Source organism: Rhineura floridana, chromosome 7, assembly GCF_030035675.1.
Source record: "Rhineura floridana isolate rRhiFlo1 chromosome 7, rRhiFlo1.hap2, whole genome shotgun sequence".
NCBI lineage: Eukaryota > Metazoa > Chordata > Lepidosauria > Squamata > Rhineuridae > Rhineura > Rhineura floridana.
The window spans coordinates 146,860,857-146,884,778 of record NC_084486.1 but is presented as its reverse complement, the minus strand read 5'-3'; the positions used below and the strand labels follow the sequence as shown (position 1 = coordinate 146,884,778).

At 45.3% G+C, this 23,922-nt stretch overlaps 1 protein-coding gene across 1 annotated transcript in view; it reads right to left on the bottom strand.

The window, feature by feature from the left end:
* LOC133389720 (uncharacterized) overlaps positions 1 to 23,922 on the bottom strand; it is a 91,646-nt gene that overhangs the window by 36,803 nt on the left and 30,921 nt on the right. Inside the window, 6 exon segments of the mRNA XM_061637746.1 lie at positions 3,010 to 3,080; positions 3,178 to 3,351; positions 7,613 to 7,754; positions 8,800 to 8,987; positions 12,479 to 12,620; positions 16,634 to 16,837. Of these exon segments, the coding sequence (XP_061493730.1) occupies positions 3,010 to 3,080; positions 3,178 to 3,351; positions 7,613 to 7,754; positions 8,800 to 8,987; positions 12,479 to 12,620; positions 16,634 to 16,837 (921 nt within the window).

Here is a 23,922-nt window from a genome sequence, read left to right as displayed (position 1 = left end):
AGTTCTCATAATGTTTTGAAAGTGCAAATCTGATAGATTCAGTTTTAAATGCAAACTGAATTGCATTTCTCCCCCATCTCTAACACACATCATACATTTAAAGCACATAACTTCCTCCAAAGAATCCTGGGAACTGTAGTTGGTTAAGGGTTCTGGGAATTGTAGCTCTGGGAGGTGTAAACTACAGCTCCCAGGATTCCTTGGGGAGGTAAGACTGTGCTTTAAATGCACAATGTGTATACAGACATAAGACAGCTGTGCAGTGTAGTCCACTGGTAATATTGCAGGTTGGGAGTCAAGCAGAGGCTGAGAAAATGGTTGACAATGTAATATTTATTTATTTATTGCATTTGTATACCGCCCCATAGCCGAAGCTCTCCAGGCGGTTTACAACAATTAAAACATTAAAAACAAATATACAAATTTAAAAACACATTTTTAAAAAGCAATTTAAAAACACATGCTAAAATGCCTGGGAGAAGAAGAAAGTCTTGACCTGGCGCCAAAAAGATAACAGTGTTGGCGCCAGGTGCACCTCGTCAGGGAGATCATTCCATAATTTGGGGGGCACCACTGAGAAGGCCCTCTCCCTTGTTGCCAGCCTCCCAGCTTCCCTTGGAAATTTGGGGGCCACCATCTGCCTGAAAAGCGAGAGAGTTGCTGCCAGTCAGTGCAGACAATACTGAGCTATATGGACCAAGGGTCTGGCTCAGGCCTAAGGCAGCTACCTACATTTATATGAGGCTTCACCTAAACACAGCCAGTTCTTATTCATATCTGAGCACTGACCACACTTCTTAATTCCTCCAAACAGCTCTCATAGTGTTATACCTCTATAGCAGGCTATTAAGGGAAGGTCCTGAAAACATAGCTTGTAGCAGGAATAATATACTGCTTGTCCGGAGGTGAAATGTGGCCCTCGGAGCCTCTCTAGCTGGCCCTTGGGACTCTCCCATGGCCAAACCCCTCACTGGTCCTGGGCCTCATTCTCCCTCAAGTGCTTTCGTTTACCTGGAATGTGTCCTAGAGCTCCTCTAATCCTCTTGCTCACCTGGATGGAGCAATGCACATGCAGAAACCTCTGACTTTTGCGTGGCAGGGACCCTACTGTACAAAGAGAGTCACAGCTGTTGCTGCACCCACCGCTGATGTGCAGTCCCTGGATGGTTGCCCCACTAGGCAATGTGGCTCTCCGGCTCAAAAAGGTTTCCCCTACTCCTTGGTTTACAACAGCCCTGCAGTGCTGTGCAGTGCTCTTACCTCCACGTTGAAGTGTGGGGGCTGAGCACAAAGAGCAGCATTTGACACACTTTGCTGTGAAGTTTCAAGCAGTGGTCTGCAGTGGACTGGTTAGATGTGGAACTGTAAACAGTTGGATAGTGGTCTGAGAGGTGTATATATGTTCACAAAACATGCAAGGCTCCCTTTACACCTAGAAAAAGGAAAATGCAGCAAGCTGTATGTAGAAAAGAATGTTATGTGTTAAATTTATACCTTGCTTTTCTATGTGTAATTCTCAAAAGAGCTCATGCCTGCTGCAACTGTATTTTATTTATTTATTTATTACGTTTATATCTCGTCCCATAGCCGTAGCTCTCTGGGTAGTTTACAGCAATTAAAAACTTGCAAAAGTACTGTCATTCATTGACCCAGAATCCTATTAAGAAGCAGCTCTTTTATTCCTCACAATAAACATCTGTGTACAGTGCATGAAACTGGAAGACTCCATTCATCCAGATCATGAAATAGTGTTTCATGCTTCAATGTTGGTCTGAGTAAAGGGCAAACATTAAAGGCAGAGGGGCATCCATGAGTTTGTTCCAGCAGAAACAATGAAGAGTCTTGTGGCATCTTGAAAGTTAAACAATTTATTAAGACATAAGCTTTTGTGGTACCTAGAGGATGCTTCAGTGTGTACTAGAATTTAACTGCCATCCATCCTACAATCAATGCGGTGTACAATCTGTTGTAATTATGCAAAAATGTAAAAGAAAAGTTGCAGCACATGGTGCTGGGGGCAGAATTCAGCCTCTCAAGAAATTCAGTTTCTGGTTTAAAGACAAAGCAAATTCCTAGCCCTTATGGTTGCAAACAGTTGCTTGGGAGTATGTTGGGTAGTGCCTGGTAAAGTCTCACAAGATCTACTCAGTGATCCTTTGTCTCCAAAACCATCAGCAGGAGGAGCTGGAAATGTTTAGGGGACAAATGTATATGGCCCAATGTGGTGGATTGATGAAAGAACCAACCATGTTGTTTTTTTAAATATATATTCCCCTGTAACAGTAACTTGTAGTTTAATCAGGAATAAAAAACTCTTAGGATCATAGAATTGTAGAGTTGGAAGGGGTCTATAAGGCCTTCGAGCCCAACCCCCTGCTCAATGCAGGAATCCAAATTAAAGCATACCTAACAGTTGCCTGTCCAGCTGCCTCTTGAATACCTCCAGTGTTGGAGAACCCACCACCTCCCAAGGAAATTGGTTCCATTGTCATATGGCTCTAACAGTTAGGAAGTTTTTCCTCATGTCCAGTTAAAATCTGGCTTCCTGCAACTTGAGCCCATTATTCCATTTCTTGCACTCTGGGACAATCAAGAAGAGATCCTGGTCCTCCTCTATGTGGCAACCTTTCAAGTACTTGAACAGTGCTATCATATCCCCCCTCAGTCTTCTCCAGGCTAAACATGCCCAGTTCTTTCCGTCTCTCCTCATAGGGCTTTGTTTCTAGTCCCATGACCATCCTCAATGCAGTCTTATGAACGTGTTCCAGTTTGTCTGCATCCTTCTTAAAGTGCAGTGTCCAGAACTGGATGCAGTACACAAGATGAGGCCTAACCAGTGCCACATGGTGGACAGCTATTCAAGGAACTACACTACAGATGTGATGCAGCTTAATAGTCATCCCCTTTCCCCCAGGGAACTGCAATTGTGTGTGGAGGGAGGGGAAAGAGGATAGGGATCTTCCACAGAAAGCTCAACGCCCACAGCAAATTACACTTTCCATTACATACCATTATTCTTTCGGGGAACCCACGAGAGTCAAAATGGTACAAAGGCAATGTGAGTTTGTAGTGTGGATACGCTGAAAAATGACATGGCACTAATATACATAATAATTTTTAAAAACCAGAGGAACTTTAAAACCAAATTTCTAGGTGCTGCGTAGGATATCATCTAGCGAGGAATAGCACAGGCTTTGTATGGGTGAGGTTGCAAGGAAGTCCCCAGAATGGGTTCCCTGTTGATTTCCTTCACTCCTTCTGGCAGCTGGAATCTGAATGCTTGCAGGAGGCTGGTAAACAGGATGAAGAGCATGGTCCTTGCCAGCTTTTCCCCCAAACACACCCGGACACCTGCAAGATGAAGTTGAGGACTAGTATCATGCGACAGCACACATGTAAGAAAGCTGGGCTGACTCTATATAAACTAGTTTGGGAGAGTGAAGGGGCAGCAAAGGCTTTTATTAATAGAGGAGGAAGGATTTTGCTGCACGCTAGGGTGGCCTACTTTGCAGAGGGCAGTCCTCTGTTTCAAGGGCAGTCTTGGGTTGTCCAGCCCCAGCCCAATTTAAAGATAAAGAAGCTTAAGAAGGAAGAGAGCACAGGGAGGGTCGGGGGGCTTGAAGCTGCCCATCAACAGGTAGCAGTCTAAGCAGGCACACGGGTGACCTGGACGCAGCCTTCCCCACTGTGGTCAGGTGTATTGAATTTCTATTAAACTTGTAGTAATTATGTCTAAATTTGCATCTATACAGTTAAATCAGCATATGTACATGTATGTATATCTGTGTCTGTGATGCTCCTGTATTTATAATACTGTAAATATGGTAAGTGTAGGTTTATTAGAGTAAATGAGGTAAGTGGACTGAGTGAGAGGGGGAGTAAATGGGTTGGAATGTTGAGTGTTGTATTATGATTGGCTGAGTGCTTGAGGGTCTGGTATAAATGAGAGGATGACAGTTGAGAGTTGGTTGGTTTTAGTTGGGTTTAGGAGTTCGTTGGTTGGTTCTGGGTTTTGGAGGGTGGATTGGATTAGGCGGGTAGTATTGATGACTAGAAACATAAAGAGTAATGCATCTTATGAAACCATACGCTTGTTGACTATACCTTTAAGTAATCTTGTTATTCCCTGTGTATATAAATAAATATTTCTTGGTTTACCAGAACGCCTGATCCTTGGCTGGGCTTTCACAGACCAGAAGGGTGGGCAGGGCATATACCAAGGTTGGGAAACAACAACAACAATAATTTATTTCAGTCATTGACCAGATACATAGAATACAAAAAATAAAAACCAATAAAATGTAATACAATTTAGAAATAGTACATCCAATCAAGATTTTACAAGCATTTGACCTGTACCTTCCTACAAGAAATAGAAGCCGCAATATATTTGGCGACTTTATATGTAACTTGTGGAGAGTAATCTCCCAATAAATAATCAGCATAAAAGGATTCTGGTCTACCTGGGAAGGAAGTTAAAATAGGGGAAATTAGCTGTTGCCTTAGATCACGATAAAAAGGGCATCTCAATAGAACATGCACATTGGTTTCAGTTTCACCTTCGCCACGAGGGCAAATTCTATCACTGTATGGGACTTTATTAAACTTGCCCTCTAAAAGGGCAGAGGGGAGAGTATTTGTCCTCACCAGAGTAAAAGCCCTTCGATACTTAGGGAGTGTCAAATCTGTTAGATAGGGCATGGGAGAAAAACATCTAGGATTGTACCTATGTTTTCTTACAAGCATCAAATGGTGTTGGAAATCTATGTCTTTGATGCGTTGCCGGATGACCACTCGGGCTGTGTCAAGGCCCATTTTTAGAATTATCAGGATAGAAAAGCCCAAATTAGCTATTTTATCTAAAATCTGCTTTTCCCATATTGAATTAAAATCATTGACTAAAATAAAAGGGGAAAGACCTTTTGGCTCAAAAATCAGTTTTAACCACGCATTTATTTTAAGGGCCCAAATGCGTGATTCAACAGATTGCAATCCCGTTTCTAGTCTCAAAATAAAACTAGGTATACAGGTAGAAACAGCTAAAACAGCTCTCATAAAAGTGTTTTGAATAGATTCCAGAGCCGAAAATTTCTCAGAGATGAAAATTTGAGAACCGTATAACAATTGGGGAATAATTTTCGCCATAAATATTTTAACAACTGATGGGAAGGATTGGCCACCTTTCTGATAGAAAAAGGTCATTAATGCCTTCATAGATCTTTTTGCATTTAAAGCGGCTACACCAGTCTGCAGCCGAAAGGATCCCGAGGCTTGAAAAGTTATGCCTAGATATTTATAATTATTTATCTGCTCAACTGCCTGGCCATTAATACGCCAGAGATGTTTTGTTTTCTTTTTAGAGAAGACTATAACTTTCATTTTTGCATGATTTATGGTTAAAAATTCTGAAGAACAGAAAGATGTTAATGCGGCTAGTAAACGCTTTAAGCCGATGGGAGTCCTAGACATTAAAGCTATGTCGTCCGCGTATAATAATAGAAAGCGCGGAGTTCCAGCTAACCTTGGAGGGTGCGACACAATAGGAGCTAGCTTGGATACAACATCATTAATGTAAATATCAAATAACAGGGGCGCTAAAGGGCAACCCTGTTTTACACCTTTAAAGGTGTAAATAGGGTTTGAAAGATGTCCCTTGTTGGAACATCTAACTTGGAGTGATGTATTTTCATATAGGCCCCTTATTAATGCTAGAAGACGTTTATCAATACCTAGATTGTTTAATTTCTCCCAAAGTCTTATTCTGGATACGGAATCAAATGCCATTTTTAGATCAATGAACGCAACATATAGGGCGTTACCTTTTCTGGTGGTGTATTTAGTTATAAGATGGTGCAGTACAAGAGCATGATCCGTTGTGGAGCGACCACTGCGGAAACCAGCTTGCTCTTGTGCTAAGATGTCATTTTGATCTATCCAGGTTATAAGCTTCTTGTAAAGATGTGCAGCATAGAGCTTGCTGATTATGTTAAGCAGGCTGATAGGCCTATAGTTGGCCGGGTCAGAAAAGGAGCCTTTTTTATGAATAGGAATAATAATAGCTGATTTCCAATCATTAGGGATCTGCAACAAAGCATCAATGTATGTAAAAAGGGTTGCAAGAATAGGAGCCCACCGAGCTGCGTTGGATTTATATATTTCGGCGGGAATATTATCAGGCCCAGGTGCTTTGTTTGATTTTAACGCAGCTAGAAGCTCAAGTATTTCTTCAGTTAAAACTGGAGGCCAGTTCGGAATTTCATCTACCGGACCGAAAGGTATGGTGAGTTGGGAAACAGTATCAATGGTGGCAGCGGTGAAGAGATAGTGTAACATCATCAGGTATCCAGAGCAACCCAGGGCTGTATTCTTTATAGGCACAAATATACAGGGGGGTTGTGGCCTGCAAGTGCACCCAGACACAAAGTAGCAATAAGCCAGGAGGAGACTAAGGCACAGTCTCAAGGCAATATTGTTTTACAGAGTGTCTGGTGGTGCTGCCTAGCACTGGGATCTTGAGAGATCTTTGCTAGAGCAGGTGAGGGAACCATTTTTGAGAGCAGGACTCTGAGGTGGGACCGTGACAAGTTGGTGACCACAGGAAGGGGCCTGACAGTGTCCCCGTCTGTCTTTTTTGGGGGATGATGGCTAACGGACCACCCTACTGCTGTACACTAATTAAAAAGTAATACTCTGTTTTCCTACTGCTGTCTTCCCTCCATCCTGCTGTGGATTACCCTCTTGTCTCAAAAGGCAGAAACCTAAAACTCCTTCCCTGCTCCCAGGCCCAGTGCCAGTGGGCGGCCAGGTCAGGTTAGGGCCTCAGGGACTCTGGGGCTCAGAAGGGTCCCTGCCATCATCTATAGGCTGGGGATGGGAGGGTGGAGCATGATTTGCAGTCTGGAGTAAGGGGTTGACGCGTGCTGCAAATCATGCCCTGTGACCTGACCCAACCTGAAATTGGCATGGATCGTGGATTGGGAACTCCATCCTCCCAGAAAACACAGCCCTGGATGCAGCTGGCACAGGCTTAAATAAGCCCGGCTGCCCCGCCTCCCACATTGCTATGTCAGCATGTCCAAAGTTGAGTGCCCACAGCATGCTAGCACACTGACATGATCACATGGGAGGTGAGGCGGCCAGGCCCATGTAAGCAGCATGTTCATAATAACGTAACAATAGCCTGCTGGATTAGGCCAGTGGCCCACTAGTCCAGCATTCTGTACTCATGTTTGCCTACCCACAAGCAGGACCTGAGTGCAAAAATATTCCCCCCATGATTCTTGACAATTGGTATTCAGAGAAATACTACCTCCAACAGTGCTGGGAGAACACAGCCGTTGTAGCTAGTAGCACTTAATAGCAATATCCTCTATGCCTTTGTCTAATCCTCTTTTCAAGCCTTCCAAGTTGGTGTCTATCACTTCTCTGGAATCTGAGGCTCACAAACCATCTCATCCAGCATCCTGTTCTCACAGTGACCAGCCAGTTGCCTTTGGGAAGCCCACAAGCAGGATCTGCCCACAAGCAAGACCCAAGCTTAGTGGCCATCACTCCTCTGAGATTTGAGGCAGACACACAGCCCTGCATAGGAGTGAAGCACCATGTTCCTTACCTGCCGAGAAGGCTAAGAAAGCTTCCTTCTTCACGAAATTCCCGTTCTTGTCCAGGAAGTGGCCTGGGTTGAACTTGCGTGGAGTTTCCCAGTGCGCAGGGTCGTAATGAACGGAGAATATGTTTGGGAAAATAATGGTGCCCTAAACAGAAATGATACTCTGTGAGGCTGAAGGCTTAGGCGCTTTGGCACAACTGATAGACAGCGCAACAGCAGCATCATTCATGGCTTCTCCTTCCAGACTGACAGGACCCCCAATGGAAGCAATGGGAGGGCATGGTGAAGCACCCAGCAGCCATGGTGGCTGGTGCCCACTGAAACTGGCAGGGCGGAAGTCGGGGAGCCCAACAGTAGGTAGCCAATGAGAGGCAAAGCCAGCCTGATCTAAAGTTGTTGCCATCCTTCTGTCTGCTGAGGTCTACAAGGGACAACCCTGAGATTAAGGAGGAGGAAACTGCCATGGGCAGTGCCACCCCCTGGACTGGACATGTGGAAACTTCGTCATGTTTCAGAGGGACTCAGACTTTGTTGCTTTTGTTTTCACGGCTTGTCTACTTTGACGTATTTTATGAACATTATGTTAAATTGTTATCTGTATCGTTATTTATCTGTATTTTATCATTATTGTTTTCAGATTTTTAATGTCTGTTATATTTGTATGCCTATTTTGTACGTCGCCCAGAGTGGCTGGGTAGCCAGCCAGATGGGCGACTAAGAAATTCAATAAATAAATAAATAAATAAATAAATAAATAAAAATTAAGAAGACAAGCAGGTGGGGTCTGGCTGAGGGCAGCCTGAGGTTGGTGGGGCAATGCCCCACTTGCCCTAATGGGTCAGCCTCCGCAGCCCAGCAGACCCTACAGATGTGATGCAGATCTTGCAGACTGGGTCAAATCTAGACCCTGAGGGCAAAGCAGTTGGCTGCTCTTTTTAGCAGCAAAAGAGATGCACGTGGAGGCACTGATGGGTCACAGCAATAGAACGTGCTAGCCATCCTCTTCTTTGTGGGATTCCTCTCTCTGTTGCCTGCCTGAAAGCGACTCTCTCCAGTATCCTAGGTGTTGACAAAAGCCTAAAATGATAAAGAGCGCCCTCCTCCCTGACCAGAAGTAGATATATGGACCAATCCTTTGCTCCTTGCCTCATGGCAGTGGACAAAGAGAGTAAGCTCTCATTAACACGCACCTTGTGGATGGGTACGCCTTGCAGTGTCGTGTCCTTGCTACACTTGTGCATGACCCCAATTGCGGATATGCTGCTGTATCTCTGAGTTTCGTGGAGCACCGCATTAGTGAAGGGCAGGATTTCCCGGTCCTTGTAGTGGATGACGTGGGACGGGCCCAGGACGGTGTCCAGCTCCTCCTGCACTTGCTCTGCCAGAGAAATACTTGGACAGTGACGGAATTTTTGATGGAAAAAATTAAGTTAAAGGCTAGTGTTACTTCTTTATTTGTGGCATCCAAATTAGTGATGTTGTGGAAATTTAAAATGGCCTGATTCAGAATAATGTTTTTTTAAAAAAAATATTATTTATTTATTTATTATTTGATTTATATCCCGCCCTTCCTCCCAGCAGAAGCCCAGGGCAGCAAACAAAAGCACTAAAAACACTTTTAAAACATCATAAAAACAGACTTTAAAATACATTAAATCTTTAAAAACATTTTTAGAAAGCTTTCAAGGCATCTTTAAAGAAAAGGTTAAAAACATGTTCTTTAAAAAAAATGGTTTAAATCAAATATCAAATACAAACATTATTTCCCTTCAAATAATTCTGTGCTAGGAATCTAAAATCTTTAGTTAGGGTTGGAAATGTCAAGCATGGGATTCAAATTTCTCTAATCCCCCCCCCCCAAAAAAGCAGTTATAATACTACCAGTGGAAAGTTGCACTGGGTTAAATTGTCTAAAGTGCCAATTTAAACCCAGATCAGCATTTGACTGCACTTTTTAAGCTCCCCCTAGATAAGCAATGTGTGGCCTCAGGCAGAGCTTGGGAAAGTTACTTTTTTGAACTACAACTCCCATCAGCCCAATCCAGTGGCCATGCTGGCTGGGGCTGATGGGAGTTGTAGTTCAAAAAAGTAACTTTTCCAAGCTCTGAGCCCGGGGGCCAAATGTAGCTCTCCAAACTTCTGCCTGGCCCTCATAACTTTCCCAAGGCCATACCCCTCACTGGCCCTACTTTACACCCCAATTTGTATGCCTGGCTGGACTGTGTCCTTGAGGTCTATTAATACCTCTTGCTTGTCTGAATGGAGAGGAGTGTGTGTGAATTTGTGTAGAATCTGTCTTGATCAACACATTCCTCCATATTGAAGGACAACTCAGCTTGAACTCATGGAGCTGCTACCAGGTATCTAGGCCGCTCTGAGCTGGCCAGAGATCCAGGAGAGGAGCAGTACTGATTGTCCTCTGAGAAAAGACACTGGTGTCAGTCGATGGGTCTCTACTGTGGTAGTATGGGACATTTTGCTAGAGATTGCCCAGCCAAAGACCCACACACAGTCAGGGACAGGTCCCCAGTGCCCTGGGTACGCTAAGATCCACTGTCACAGAATATAGTACTAGGGCACATTGGCAAATCCCTCACTCCCAGGAAAATACTGTGATTTTCAGGATGTCTTCAGTCTGATGGAAGCTGACACTTTACCACTACAATGTCACAGAGCTTGGAAAAGTTACTTTTTTGAACTATACAATTGTATAACAATCCTGAAACTGGAAAACTACCACCATGGAAGACCTCACTGTCATAGAATTGATTCATTCCCACCAGGTAAAGAATCCATACCCCCTTGTATGACTCCAGGAGCTGTAGGATGGTAAAGCCCTCCTGTGTTTGTGGACATCCAAGGATAGCTCTTCTGGAGCACTCAATTCTATGTGCCTGCTGGCACCATGAGAAAATGGGTATATATCTCTGTCATGATTCCCTCCCAGCTGGAAACTTTGGGGTATATAAGATCCTCTGGAAACTCTTTCAGTCCTTTTGATGACCCCATATGTGGGCTACAGTGCAACAATATGTGAAAACATGTAACACCTGCTGCAGAGCTAAAAACCACAATGGAAAACCAGAAGGGTTGTTACTGACTCTGCCTACACCACTATGGCCATGGCAAGTGCTTACAATGGACTACATCACTGACATGCCCCCTTGCAGACAATTCATCTCTATCTTGGCAGTTGTTCAGGCCCTTACCAAAATGGTCCATTCTGTGCCAAGGAGTCCCAAGTGTCCAAGAAATAACTACCTTATTCCACCACCATGGTCTGCCAGCCCATCGTGTTTCAGATCAGGGTCTCCAATTCATCTCAAAATTCTGATAGGCCCTATGCCATCTCCTAGACATCCATGTACATCTTTCATTAGCCTATCACCCTCAAAGTGATGGGCAAACAGGGCAGACCAACCACACACTGGAGCAATATCTCCGGTGTTACTCTTCTCATCAACATGAAAACTGGGTGGACCTATTGGCCACAACAGAATTCGCCTACAACACCACAATCCACTCCTCAACACAGCATTCTCCATTTTTTGACAACTATTGCTTCCAGCCCTGCTATTTCCCAGATGTCACATCCCTCACCGATGTTCCAGTGGCTGATGCCTTTCTTCCAGAACTCCATGCTATCCAGGAGGACCTCCAGGACCAGTTGAACAATGAGAAAGATACTTATAAAGGCTATGCTGACTGAAAATAGCAAGTAGGGAACCCTCTCTCAGTGGGATCTGGCGCTGGATCAGGCATTGGACTAGGCTCCTACTGGGAGGATGGGCAGGATATAAATCTAATAAATAAATAAATAAACATGACATCTTGCGCATCTTGCCTCCCAGGGGGAACATCACGGCCTGGTAAAGATCAGCCAAGCCCCATCCTGTTGATGGTGTGCATCAGTTGACCTTGGCAGCCTGCAAGTTCCTACAAAGACATAACAAAAACTCTTCCTTGCTCCAGGCTTTCAGACTTGATGAAAAACAACCAGAGGTAGTATAGCCTAAGGGTCAACAGATCCATCACCAGAGAAGAAGAAGTTGTTCCAATGCTTGCTTTCCTCATCCCTCCCCATTTGTATTTTCTTTTGTGTTGTGTCTGTTAGGAGTCTGTAAGCAGAGACTGGATATCTGTACTGGGCTTAGAACATTTTAAGCATTTTATAGTGTTTAATAATTCTACTACTCAGTGCTTTCTTGGTAAAAGATAAAATGAAATGGGGTGCCAGTATTCCTGTCTTGATAAAAGTACCATGGATGCTGGCACAAAATGGCTGCCATGGGCACCAAAAAAGAGGTGGCGGTACTCTGTACCGGTGAGTATGGTTGCAAAAAAGCACTGCTGCTACTGGTATTAACAACAGCAACAACAACAACACATAATATTGTATCTTCCCCCACCCAGAGTGTGCCACTCGCATCACTTTTTACCGTCCATACTTGGCCTTCCCAGTGGTGGCTGGTGGCCCAATGGGACTGATAGGGTGGTAGGCAAGAAGACCAACAGCAGTTGAAGCCAGAGCCAATAACAGGCAGGAGGGGGCTGGCTAAATGCAAACGCTAAGATTGGTGGGGCAGCCCCCCGTTTGCCCTAACAGACCAGCCTACACAGTTGCATTTCTAAAGGCAGGGGGAACAGCAGACCAGGAGGCTAGATTAGAACTCGTGCCACCTCTAGGAATCAGCTTGAGACCCTTCAAAATGTCCATAGGCTCTTGCGGCTGATATATGTTACCCTATGCCGCTGCTGACTATACTATAATTTTACACATGCTGATTCACTATACAAATTGTATAAAATTAATGCAATCTGATTCAGCAGGGAGAAAAACGAAAATCACAGGGGGTGTAGCCTTCCAACCTTGTATCTCTGGGTATGCCATCATGTAGAGAAGTGCCCAGTTCAAAGCAGTGGTCGTTGTGTCTGAGCCTGCGATGAAGAGATCTGTGACCACTTGGAACATGTTGGATTCTGTAAACGTTGTGCTGGGATCATCGTCTTCCTGCAGATGTGAAAGCAGAGCAGGAGTGAAGTAAGGGAAAGGCTGTAGCTCAGGGAGGTGGCATCAGCCTTGCACGCAGACAGTCCCACATTCAGGACCCAGCATCTCCAGGTACACCTGGGAAAGAATCCTGATCTGATGGATCAATGGTTAGACTCCATATAAAATAAACTGAGTATATGCAAATATATATGTATCAGTATACATATGCCGCCGTGGGCTCCTGCTGGGAGGAAGGGTGGGATATAAATAAATAAATAAATAAATAAAATGTGTGTGTGTGTGTGTGTGTATAATGTGCTAGAATTCTGTCCAATTCAGATTTGGTACCAAAATTTCCATTATTTCGCTTATTCTCAATAGTTCAGGGTCATATTTTAATGTAATGAATTTCCATGGCTATTTTTGAAAACAGACTTTTTAAAAAAATAAATCCACCTCTAAAAACATTGATTGTAAAAATGATAATTTATTGATATTTAAAAATATTGACATTTCCTTGTAAGTATTGGTACTTCCTTTAAAAATATCGATATCGGTATTTTTTCCCGAGCAAAAACACCACCATGGATCAGTAAAAGCAAGCAGCTAGCCGATAAAGAATTTATTATGTTATTTATTTATTTATTACATTTATACCCTGCCTTCCTTTTCATCATAGAAACCCAAGGCGGCTTTACATATGGCTCCCAGGGGGTCTCCCATCCAGGCACTGACCAGACCAGACCCTGCTTAGCTTCAGCAGGATGCTGGCCTCATGTGCCTTCAGACCATAGCCTGAGACAAAGAATGAACTCCAATCGATACCAGCCTGTTAGGCTGATGGAATGTTTTAATATTGTATTTTTAAATGGTCATAACCTGTCCTGGGCCTTCTGGTGAAGGGTGGGTAACAGACCTAATAAATGATATGACCGTTTCCTATGTTCCTAAGAAATGGACAGATACTTGCATACGATGCTTAATCACTGTGCGGGTTGCTGCAGAATGCACAGAGATGTTCATTGTGCAGCTCCACCACCCCCACTTTCCCCCATATGGACACTAATGGAGGGGCACACATACTCACACATATCAGCCCAGCTCACAGAAATCTGTCAGGGTGCGCTGCCCTAAGGCAACACCTGGACTTGACAAAACTGTGGGTTCCACAGCCCAACAATGTTTCCATGACAACTACTCGCTGGACCATGTCCCTAGGTTGCTATGAAATACGTGGAAGTGCAGTGTGCATGAAACAAAGGCCAGGAGCTACGTTGACACAGAACCTAAACTGTCTCTGCTTGAGGAGAGCAGATGGTGCCCGTTTTATCGGACTCCAGGTAGGGAAAGGGGAGAAATTCAATTCAGCTCGTATTTAAAGCCGAATGTACCAAATGTGCACTTGTCCAAAACAGTACAAGAACTGATACACCGTCATCTTTTGAAAATGTGCACTTCTCCAAATTTAGTGTTGCAGTTCTCCAGTCAACCAGTGTTTACAAAAAATGCATATATTAGGGGAAAGTATGCATAAAATGAATTTATTCGTGAAAATAACGTATAAAAATGCATTAGATTAGGATAAATTGCTTGCAAAAATGAACGCTTTAGTCAAAATCGGACACAAAATGGTGTCGATTGGGAGAAATTTGCATATATTTTCATGAGGGTTAAAAAAAAAGAATTGCAAATTGCTGCAGAAATGTTGGAAACTGAATTTAAGATTGGAAAAATGAAAAACTGAGATGACCGAAACTGACAAATCCTTCTAACCATACTGACCTCGCTGCCACCTTTCCCCCCTCTCTGTACCTCCTGGTAAGCGGCAGCAGCAGCAGCAGCAATGAGGCACTGGCCCACTATGCCATCACTACTGGTTACACAATATCCTTAGCTGAGATGAGGAGAAGATCTGCCTTTTGCCTGGAGCACCAGATTTTATTTATTTATTTATTTTTATTTATTAAATTTGTTAGTCGCCCATCTGGTAGGGATTATCCTGCCACTCTAGGCGACGTACAATAAAATACAAATACAATCCATAAAAACATAAGCAAAAGATTAAAACTACCCCTAGAACTGCAGACTAATGACCTAAGTCCCCTGCCCAGCCTGGATAAAGAGCCAAGTCTTCAAGGCCCGTCGCAAACACAGCAAGCAGGGTGCCTGGCGGAGGTCAGTTGACAAGGCATTCCATGGCGAAGGAGCCACTACAGAAAAGGCTCTTGACCTAGTCTTCTCCAGTCTAGCTGCTTTTGTTGGGGGAACAAGGAGTGAACCATTCATAGACGATCTTGTTCGACAGCGCCCCTGGTGAGAGTGGAGGTGTTCCTTGTTTGGCATCATCACAAGCTGCTGTCCTTTGCAGATACAGCCCGATCCCAGTTTTCCCAGAACTGCCATGCCCATATCCTTATATTTATCAGCAGTTGGCAGCCTGATTGGTCCATCAACTGAACTGTTGAAGTTTGGCAAGTTATCCAGATATGGAATAAATGGTAGCCCAATACACCAAGGACAGAAGTCTGATTGCTCCTTGAGGTTTGCTCCAGTCAGTCCAGAGCAGGGCATGAAGTGAATATCTTTTTTGGGATTGAAGCCAACTTTCTTCAAAAATGGCACCAATTTCTCTTTACATTCTTCATACCTTTCATTGCTCCAGTTCACAGTTGGATCATCCATTTTATTAATAAGAACTATTAAATGTTTCACGCCTGCTGTTTTCGCTAGCGTGGCATGCTTTCTTGTTTGCACCCCCTTCTCAAAACCAGTTTCAAATTCTCCTTTCCTTGCAGAGATAACCAACACAGCTAGATCAGCTTGTGAAGCACCGCCAATCATATTTGGGACAAAGCTCTTATGCCCTGGAGCATCTAAAATTGTGAAGTGTTTCTTCTCTGTTTCAAAATAGGCATGGCCCACTTCCACTGTTTTACCTTTGTCTCCTTCTTCCCGGTTTGTGTCTAAGGCCCAAGAGAGGTACATAGAGGTAGGTATTCAGTTGTAGTCCCATCTCTCCTCAGAGAGAATAGCATCAGGTAAGAAGCAATGGAAACCTACATAGGTAACCACCAGCAAGATGGAAACCCAAGGGAAGATTGGCCCCTCCCCTTCTACCTCCCGGTAAGCAGCAACGATGCAACTGACCAGAGGTGCCCCACCTCACCATCCGCTACTGTGTGTAACCCAGGTGATGGCTGTTTCTGGAGACTGACTGAGAGAGACACAAAACTGAGTTTTGGTTCTGTAAGCATCACTGGTTGATAGCTGTCTCCTTAGAAATCTGATGTGGGACCAATGGGCTTTGTCAGTCTGTTAAAGTGTTTAATCTGTGCCTCCACCTCAACCAGTGTATTTGTAAATAAACACAAATATTCCCAATAAGCCTCTTTTGTACTCCTTCCAAAGGAAGCCCAGTCTCAGTAAGGACTGTGCCCCTGGAACGTCTCACCACTCAGAGAAGCAGAGGTGGGCACAACCCACCCCGTTGCATCATACTGATTTTCACTAGTATGTAGCAACTTCCACCCAATGAAGGATTAACACATCTTTAGAAATGTGAGGGATCTAATCCAATGAAAGCAAAGTATTTCAACATAAGCTGATTTAGTCCCACTAAAGCCAGCAAGACTGTGACAACCCTTAGCCTTCTCTTTATCCTACTCTTTAGGTATACTTGCTCCAGTTTTACTATTGGGGCTAGACCAGCAGTAGAGGGCCTACTAGGTCGCTTAGCTTGATGACATTCCATCAGGCTGCAGAGCAGCAGAGCACGAGGGAGAGAAGAGGGCTACACTGTAGCCTCAGTTTAGAGCCCAGCTGTCACCTAGGGACAGCCATTCCATCAGGTTGTCTGAACTCCTTCTTTCCATCCCAGCTTGTTGTTTTAAGAACAGCAAGAACTGATGCCGGAGCTTGTTTTTTCACCCTTCTCACTCCTTTTTCCTTTTGTAGCACCCACAAGTCACTGTGTCACTTCCTGTGGTCTTTTTGCTGGTGAGCAAAACCCACTTAAGATTTTAAGCCAGTACCTTTTCTCTAGTGTTTTTCTCCAGGTGAGCAAGGTAGGAGTCAATGAAGTCTTGAGGCTGTTCAAATGGTGACCTGTTCCTCTGATGGTGCTCTAACTCCTCTTTGATAAGCCTCCAAATCTCCTTCCGATGTGCCATTGTCTCCAGCAATCTGGGCAGGAAAGGTTGTAGGTGCTTCATCGCCGCTGGAAAGGCATTGTAGAGCTATGGATAAGCACAACACCCCAAGCATATTAGGATTTATAAAGGAGGTCTTTCAAAGCCTTATTTCTATGTATGTACTTCAAATCCCTTAGCTGATCCCAAAGAGACCAGGTTCTTAGCCCAGTCCTAAAACTTGGGGAGATGTCTACATCATGGGTAGCCAACAGGCTGCCATCCAGATGTTGTTGGGATTACTTCTCTGTTCTTCCCTGTCCACTGATCTTGCTTGCTGGGGATGATGGGAGCTGTTGTCCAACAACATCTGGAGGGCACCGTGTTGGCAACTTGTGCTCTACTGATGCCATAGATGGTACACAACGACATGCTTGCAAATCAGTTACAAATAGTGGGTTGTATCCAACGGTATTATACTTAGAACCAAAGCTTTTTTGCGTGATGGTACTCACTGGTACGGAGTACTAGCACTTCTTTTATGGCTTCCCATGGTAACCATTAGATCCTGCCCCACTGCATTTTTATCAAGGTATGAATACCGGCACCTCACTTTTTACAAAAAGCACTACTCCAAACAGACCTAAGTTAGGCATGCCTATCATTTTCAGTTGGTCTACTCTGAGTGGGGTTAACATTGGATGCAATCCATTGTCAGAGATAGTGATGGAATGATCTGTCTGTTTCCGTTCTCTCAGTTTCTCATTTTTTTCAATCTTAAATTCAGTTCTCCATTTCTGCAACAATTTGAGATGTTTTTTTTAAAAAAACTCATGAAAATTCTTCAGCATTTTAGTGCAGATTTCTCCCAACAGAAACCATTTTGTATCCAGTTTTGACTAATGCACAGATTTTTGCAAGCAATTTCTCCTAATGCCTTTTGAATGTTATTTTTACTAATATGTATGGTTGTGAAAGTTGGACAGTGAAAAAAGCGGATAAGAGAAAAATCAACTCATTTGAAATGTGGTGTTGGAGGAGAGCTTTGCGCATACCATGGACTGCGAAAAAGACAAATAATTGGGTGTTAGAACAAATTAAACCAGAACTATCACTAGAAGCTAAAATGATGAAACTGAGGTTATCCTACTTTGGACGCATCATGAGAAGACACGATTCACTAGAAAATACAATAATGCTGGGAAAAACAGAAGGGAGTAGAAAAAGAGGAAGGCCAAACAAGAGATGCATTGATTCCATAATGGAAGCCACAGACCTGAACTTAGAAGATCTGAACAGGGTGGTTTAGAACAGATGCTGCTGGAGGTTGCCGATTCATAGGGTCGCCATAAGTCATAATTGACTTGAAGGAATATAACTACAATTCATTTTGATGTACACTTTCCCCTACTATATGCATTTTTCAAAACATTGGTTAGAGAACTGCACCACAACATTTGGATAAGTGCAAATGTGAAACGGTGGCTGTGTTTCGATTCTCATATTGTTTCAAAAAGTGCAAATTTGATAGATTCAGCTTTAAATGTGAACTGAATCAAATTTCTTTCCCAGCCCAAATCAAGGACTCTCTGGCCATGTGTCAGGCCCAGGATGAGACTCAGGAACCAGACCAGAGGTTGTAAGTAATTTGTGTTTTATTAGGCTAATGTCCAAGCAAAGACTTCATCTTCTCATGAAGCAATACAGGGATACAGGTCCTGCGGCATTGGGAGAAAGTTGACAGAGCAAGGGGCTGCTTCCCGCCTGTTCTTTAAGAAGGGGCCAAACGGGCGCGCAACCTTTCGCTCCTCCTTAACTGCCCCTCAGGTACTGCCCGTCTTCCCCCCCTTCTCTCCTGCCTTTTCAGCTGTCTGCGTGTACGTGGTGAGGGGGGAAGCATCACCCCCTCCTCTTCTGAAGTTTCCGATTCCACTATGGGGGATAGGGGAGGAAGTGATGGTAAACTGCCTCGCCGCTTTCCTGCTGTGGGCAGCCCTCCCTCTTGCTCTGAGCTTCTGAGAAGGGGAGGCGTGAGAATGTCCAGGGAGGATTCTGAAACTTCAAAGCTCTCAGGCTCCCCGTTGCTAGGCGACCCTATCACTGGCGTTTCGTCTTCACTCCAAAGGGGGGAAGTTCCTCCCCCTCCCCTCTGCCATTCAGCTGCTTCCTCTGCTTCCAACTCCTCGGGACCCCAGCTCTGCCTCACGACACCATCCCCCCTCCCAAGCTGTGCCCCCCTCCCCCTGTCTGGCTTGGGGCGGTGGGGAAAACATTGATGGAAAAGTTTTACCAAATCTGGAGCATGCACATCAGCTGCATCTTCCCATGATCTGTCAGCCACTCCATAGCCTTTCCAGTGAATCAGATACTGCAGCTTGTGGCGTCTGATCCTGGAATCTAAGATTTCCCCAACTTCAAACTCAAGCTGCTCATTTACCAGGAGTGGAGCTCCGGGAGGCTCCTCCGGCCGCAACTCACTGGGAGGGGCGGCTTTTGTTAAGAGGGATCGATGAAACACAGGATGTATTTTAAACGTGTCTGGTAGCTTCAGTCGGTACGCCACAGGATTAATTTGAGTTTCTATTTTGAAAGGACCCACTCTCTTGTCTTGTAATTTTTTACATTTGCCTGGCATCTGGAGGAAGCGGGTGGACAGCCATACCTGGTCTCCCAGTTGAAGGGGGGGCCCTCCTTCCTGTGCAGGTCAGCAACTCGCTTGTACTCCATTTTGGCTTCGTTTAACTGCTGTTTCAGTGTCTGTTGCGCCGCTTGCAATTCTTTAAGGAAGTTCTCAGCTGCTGGTACCAGCATTCCTTCTGAGCTGCTTGGAAAGACTTTTGGATGGAATCCATAATTAGCGAAGAACGGGGTTTGTTGAGTGCTGGAGTGCAGAGAATTGTTGTAGGCGAATTCTGCAAAATGCAAATATGATACCCAGTCAGTCTGTTGATAGGACACATAACTTCGTAAATATCTTTCCAGAACGGCGTTCAAGCGTTCCGTCTGCCCATCTGTCTGGGGGTGATGGGCGGAGGAGAGTTTTAGTTCCGTCTGCAATTGTTTCCACATTGCTCTCCAAAATTTGGCTGTGAACTGAGTTCCTCGGTCTGAGACTACGCTGTTTGGCAATCCATGCAGCCGGTAGACTTCTTTGATGTAATAACTTGGCCGTTTCTTTAGCCTCTAAGGCTCCCGCACAAGGAAGAAAATGCGCCATTTTGGTAAGTAAATCTACCACTACTAAGATACCTGTCATTCCTTGGGACTTGGGTAGATCAGTTATAAAATCCATGGAGAGGTCCTTCCAGGGTTCGTGTGGGACAGTTAACGGTTGTAAGTCCTGCTGGTTTTCCTGTTTGTGTTTTTGTCCGCAGGCAGACAGAGCAGGACTTTACATAGCTCTCAATATCCCGACGCATTTTAGGCCACCAGAAGTCCTTGGCCATGTTCTGAATGGTCTTGTAAATCCCAAATTGTCCCGCTGTGATGGAATCATGGCACTGGCGTAGGATTCTGAGCCTCAATTCCCCTTCTGGCACATATCTGGCGGTTTTGAACCATAACAGTCCATTTTTCCAGTGAAAGGTTACTTCTGAGTCTTGACCTTGTCCCGTCTCCTGCCGATATTTTAGCATGTCTGCATCTTCTTGTTGGGCCTTTTTGAGTTCCTCTTCCCAGGAAGGCTGGCATAATCCCAACGTTAATTTCTCTGGCAGGATCATGTACTGAGGCTGGTCCTCAGATTCACTTTCTTTGTATTGTGGCTGTCTGGATAAGGCATCTGCTCTCTGGTGTTTGGCTTGGGCATGGTAAGTAATCTTGAAGTTAAACCTAGTGAAGAACTGGGACCATCTTATCTGTCTCTGGTTCAGCTTTCTGGCTGTTTGGAGGCTTTCAAGATTCTTGTGGTCGGAGCGCACTTCAATCTGATGAGAGGCCCCCTCTAGGTATTGTCTCCAGTTTTCAAAAGAATCCTTGATGGCCAGCAGTTCCTTCTCCCATACCGTGTAGTTCTTCTCTGCAGGCTTTAACTTCCGAGAGAAGTACGCGCAGGGGTGCAGCTCCTTCCCTTCTTGGTCTAATTGCAGAAGGACCCCCCCAATGGCAAAATCCAAAGCATGTGCTCCCACGACGAAAGGGCGGTTTGGATCAGCAAAGCGCAGAATGGGCTCGGTAGCAAACCTTCTCTTCAGCTCCTCAAAGGCCTCGGTGGCATTCTCTGTCCATTGAAACTTCTTCTTACCCCTTAAACAGTCAGTCAAAGGAGCTGTTATTTTGGAAAACCCTGGAATGAACTTTCTGTAATAATTGCAAACCCTAAAAACCGTTGCACATCCTTTTTGGTGACAGGTTGGCCCCAGTCCAATATACAGCTTACTTTCCCTGGGTCAATCTCCACGCCTTCCGCTGAGATTCGATACCCAAGGAAGTCTAGAGACTTGAGGTCAAATCCACATTTCTCTAACTTAGCATACAGGTTATTTTCTCTCAGTCTCTTCAACACCGTTTTCACATGCTGGTCGTGGTCTTCCTGGTTCTTTGAGAACACCAGGATATCATCTAAGTAACAGATTACATACGTGTCCAACAAGTCTCTAAACACGTCGTTCATGAATTTTTGAAAAATTCCTGGACTTCCACAAAGCCCGAACGGCATGACCAGGTACTCAAACTGACCATAAGCGGTCAAGAATCCTGTTTTCCATTCATCTCCCTCCTTCATTCTGATCAGTTTGTACGCTCCCTTCAAATCCAGCTTCGTGAAGACTTTTGCAGAGCGCAGTCGATCTAGCAGCTCTGAAATCAGGGGCAGCGGGTAGCTGTTAGGGATGGTGATCTGGTTCAATGTGCGATAGTCATTACAAGGTCTGAGTTCCCCCCTTCTTTTCACAAACAATAGTGGCGCTCCAGCAGGGGACTGTGAGGGACGTATGAATCCTCGCCTCAGGTTTTTATCCAGGAATTCCTTCAGGGCCTCCCTCTCAATCTCTGTGAGAGAGTAGATTCTCCCCGATGGGATGCTGGCTCCTGGCACAAGATCAATCGCACAGTCGTAAGGGCGGTGGGGGGTAAAGTCTCTGCCTCTTTTTCATCAAACACATCTTTGAATTCTTCATACTTTGGCGGCAGGGTCACTTGCTCGATCTCTTGCACTGCCCCCGCTAAGGTATTCTTAATTCCTTCAGGTTGACAGTTCTCCTGGCAATACTGTGAGGTGAACCACACCACCGCCTCCTTCCAACTTATTTTGGGTTCATGCTTTGCTAGCCAGGGCATTCCCAGAATCACCTCAAAGTTCGAGAGATCTGACACGTATAGCGAAATGAACTCTTCGTGCCCAGGGATTTGAAGTTTCACTTCCTCCGTGGCTTGTGTCACCCCTCCTGACTTCAGGGGTCTCCCGTCGATGGTCTCCACAGCTAGGGGAGCGTCCAGTTTCCACCGGGAAATTCCATGACGCTTGACTAGCTTTGCATCAATAAAATTTGTGGAGGCTCCACTGTCAATTAAGGCAGTAGAGTTAAACACCACTCCTCTGGAAGTTGTAATCCGAATAGGCAAGACCAACACCCCTTTTGAGGGAGGTTGGATCGTTGGGGGGCCTTTACACAACGCTGCCCCCAGTCCACCGGCCTGCACGTGGACTGGGTGTTCCCCACGGCTCAGCTTTCCCCCCTTTTAGTCCACAGTCTCTGGCCACATGGCCCGGCTTTGAACAATAAAAGCATAAACGCTCCCGGCGTCGTCTTTCTTTTTCTTCTTCCGACAGTCTTGGCCTAGCCCCTCCCTGTCCCTCAGTTGCATTACCTGCCATCCCTGCAGCGGGAAGGGTCTTGCTGCGGGATGCCGAGGCTGAGTATCTCGGGACCTCCTGCTTCCTTTCCAGGCACCTTCCTTCCATCCGGTGATCTATCTGTAGGCATAGCCGAATGAGCCCTGGTAGGTCAGCGGGGGGGGAGGTCCTGGCCAGCTCATCCAGGATTTCAGCATTTAATCCACTCCGGTACATAAATATCAGGGCAGCGTCATTGTAACCCGTTTCCTGGGACAGAATTTTAAAAGCGTTAGTGTACTCGGAAACCGTCCCTTTAGCTTGCTTCAGAGCGCCTAGCTGCCGCGCTACTGTTTCAGCTCTTTGCGGGTCTTGGAACATCTCGGTCATCTCCTGTATAAATCCTCTGTACCTTCTTAAGACAGTATCCTTTCTCACAAGATACGGAGTCACCCAGTTTGCAGCTTCTCCCTCCAGGAGGCTAATCACGAAGGCAATTTTAGCCCCGTCGTCTGGGAATTCCGTGTGCCTGACGTCCAGATATAACTCACATTGAGCCACGAAGGTTGCCAACTGATCACTTTGTCCCGCATATTTTGGGGGCAGTCCAATGGGAACCTTTACTGCGGCAGCTGGAGGGGCTGTTCGCATCTGGTCTATCGTGGCCTTCAAGGTTTGATCATCCGTCTTCAGCGCCTTGACTGCTGCTAGCAGGGCTTGAACATCCGTCTGCAAATCAGCTACCTTAGTCCTCAAGAGTTTCACTTCTTCCGTCTCAGAAGTGGGGTTCGTCCCCCCCGCTGCTCCCTTTGACATCTTGTCCCAGTCAAGTGAAGAGAGTGTTGAGGGTGATTTAAGTGGCTCTGTCAAGCTGTCAGGCCCAGGATGAGACTCAGGAACCAGACCAGAGGTTGTAAGTAATTTGTGTTTTATTAGGGTAATGTCCAAGCAAGGACTTCGTCTTCTCATGAAGCAATACAGGGATACAGGTCCTGCGGCACTGGGAGAAAGTTGACAGAGCAAGGGGCTGCTTCCCGCCTGTTCTTTAAGAAGGGGCCAAACGGGCGCGCAACCTTTCGCTCCTCCTTAACTGCCCCTCAGGTACTGCCCGTCTTCCCCCCCTTCTCTCCTGCCTTTTCAGCTGTCTGCGTGTGCGTGGTGAGGGGGGAAGCATCACCCCCTCCTCTTCTGAAGTTTCCGATTCCACTATGGGGGATAGGGGAGGAAGTGATGGTAAACTGCCTCGCCGCTTTCCTGCTGCGGGCAGCCCTCCCTCTTGCTCTGAGCTTCTGAGAAGGGGAGGCATGAGAATGTCCAGGGAGGATTCTGAAACTTCAAAGCTCTCAGGCTCCCCGTTGCTAGGCGACCCCTATCACTGGTGTTTCGTCTTCACTCCAAAGGGGGAAAGTTCCTCCCCCTC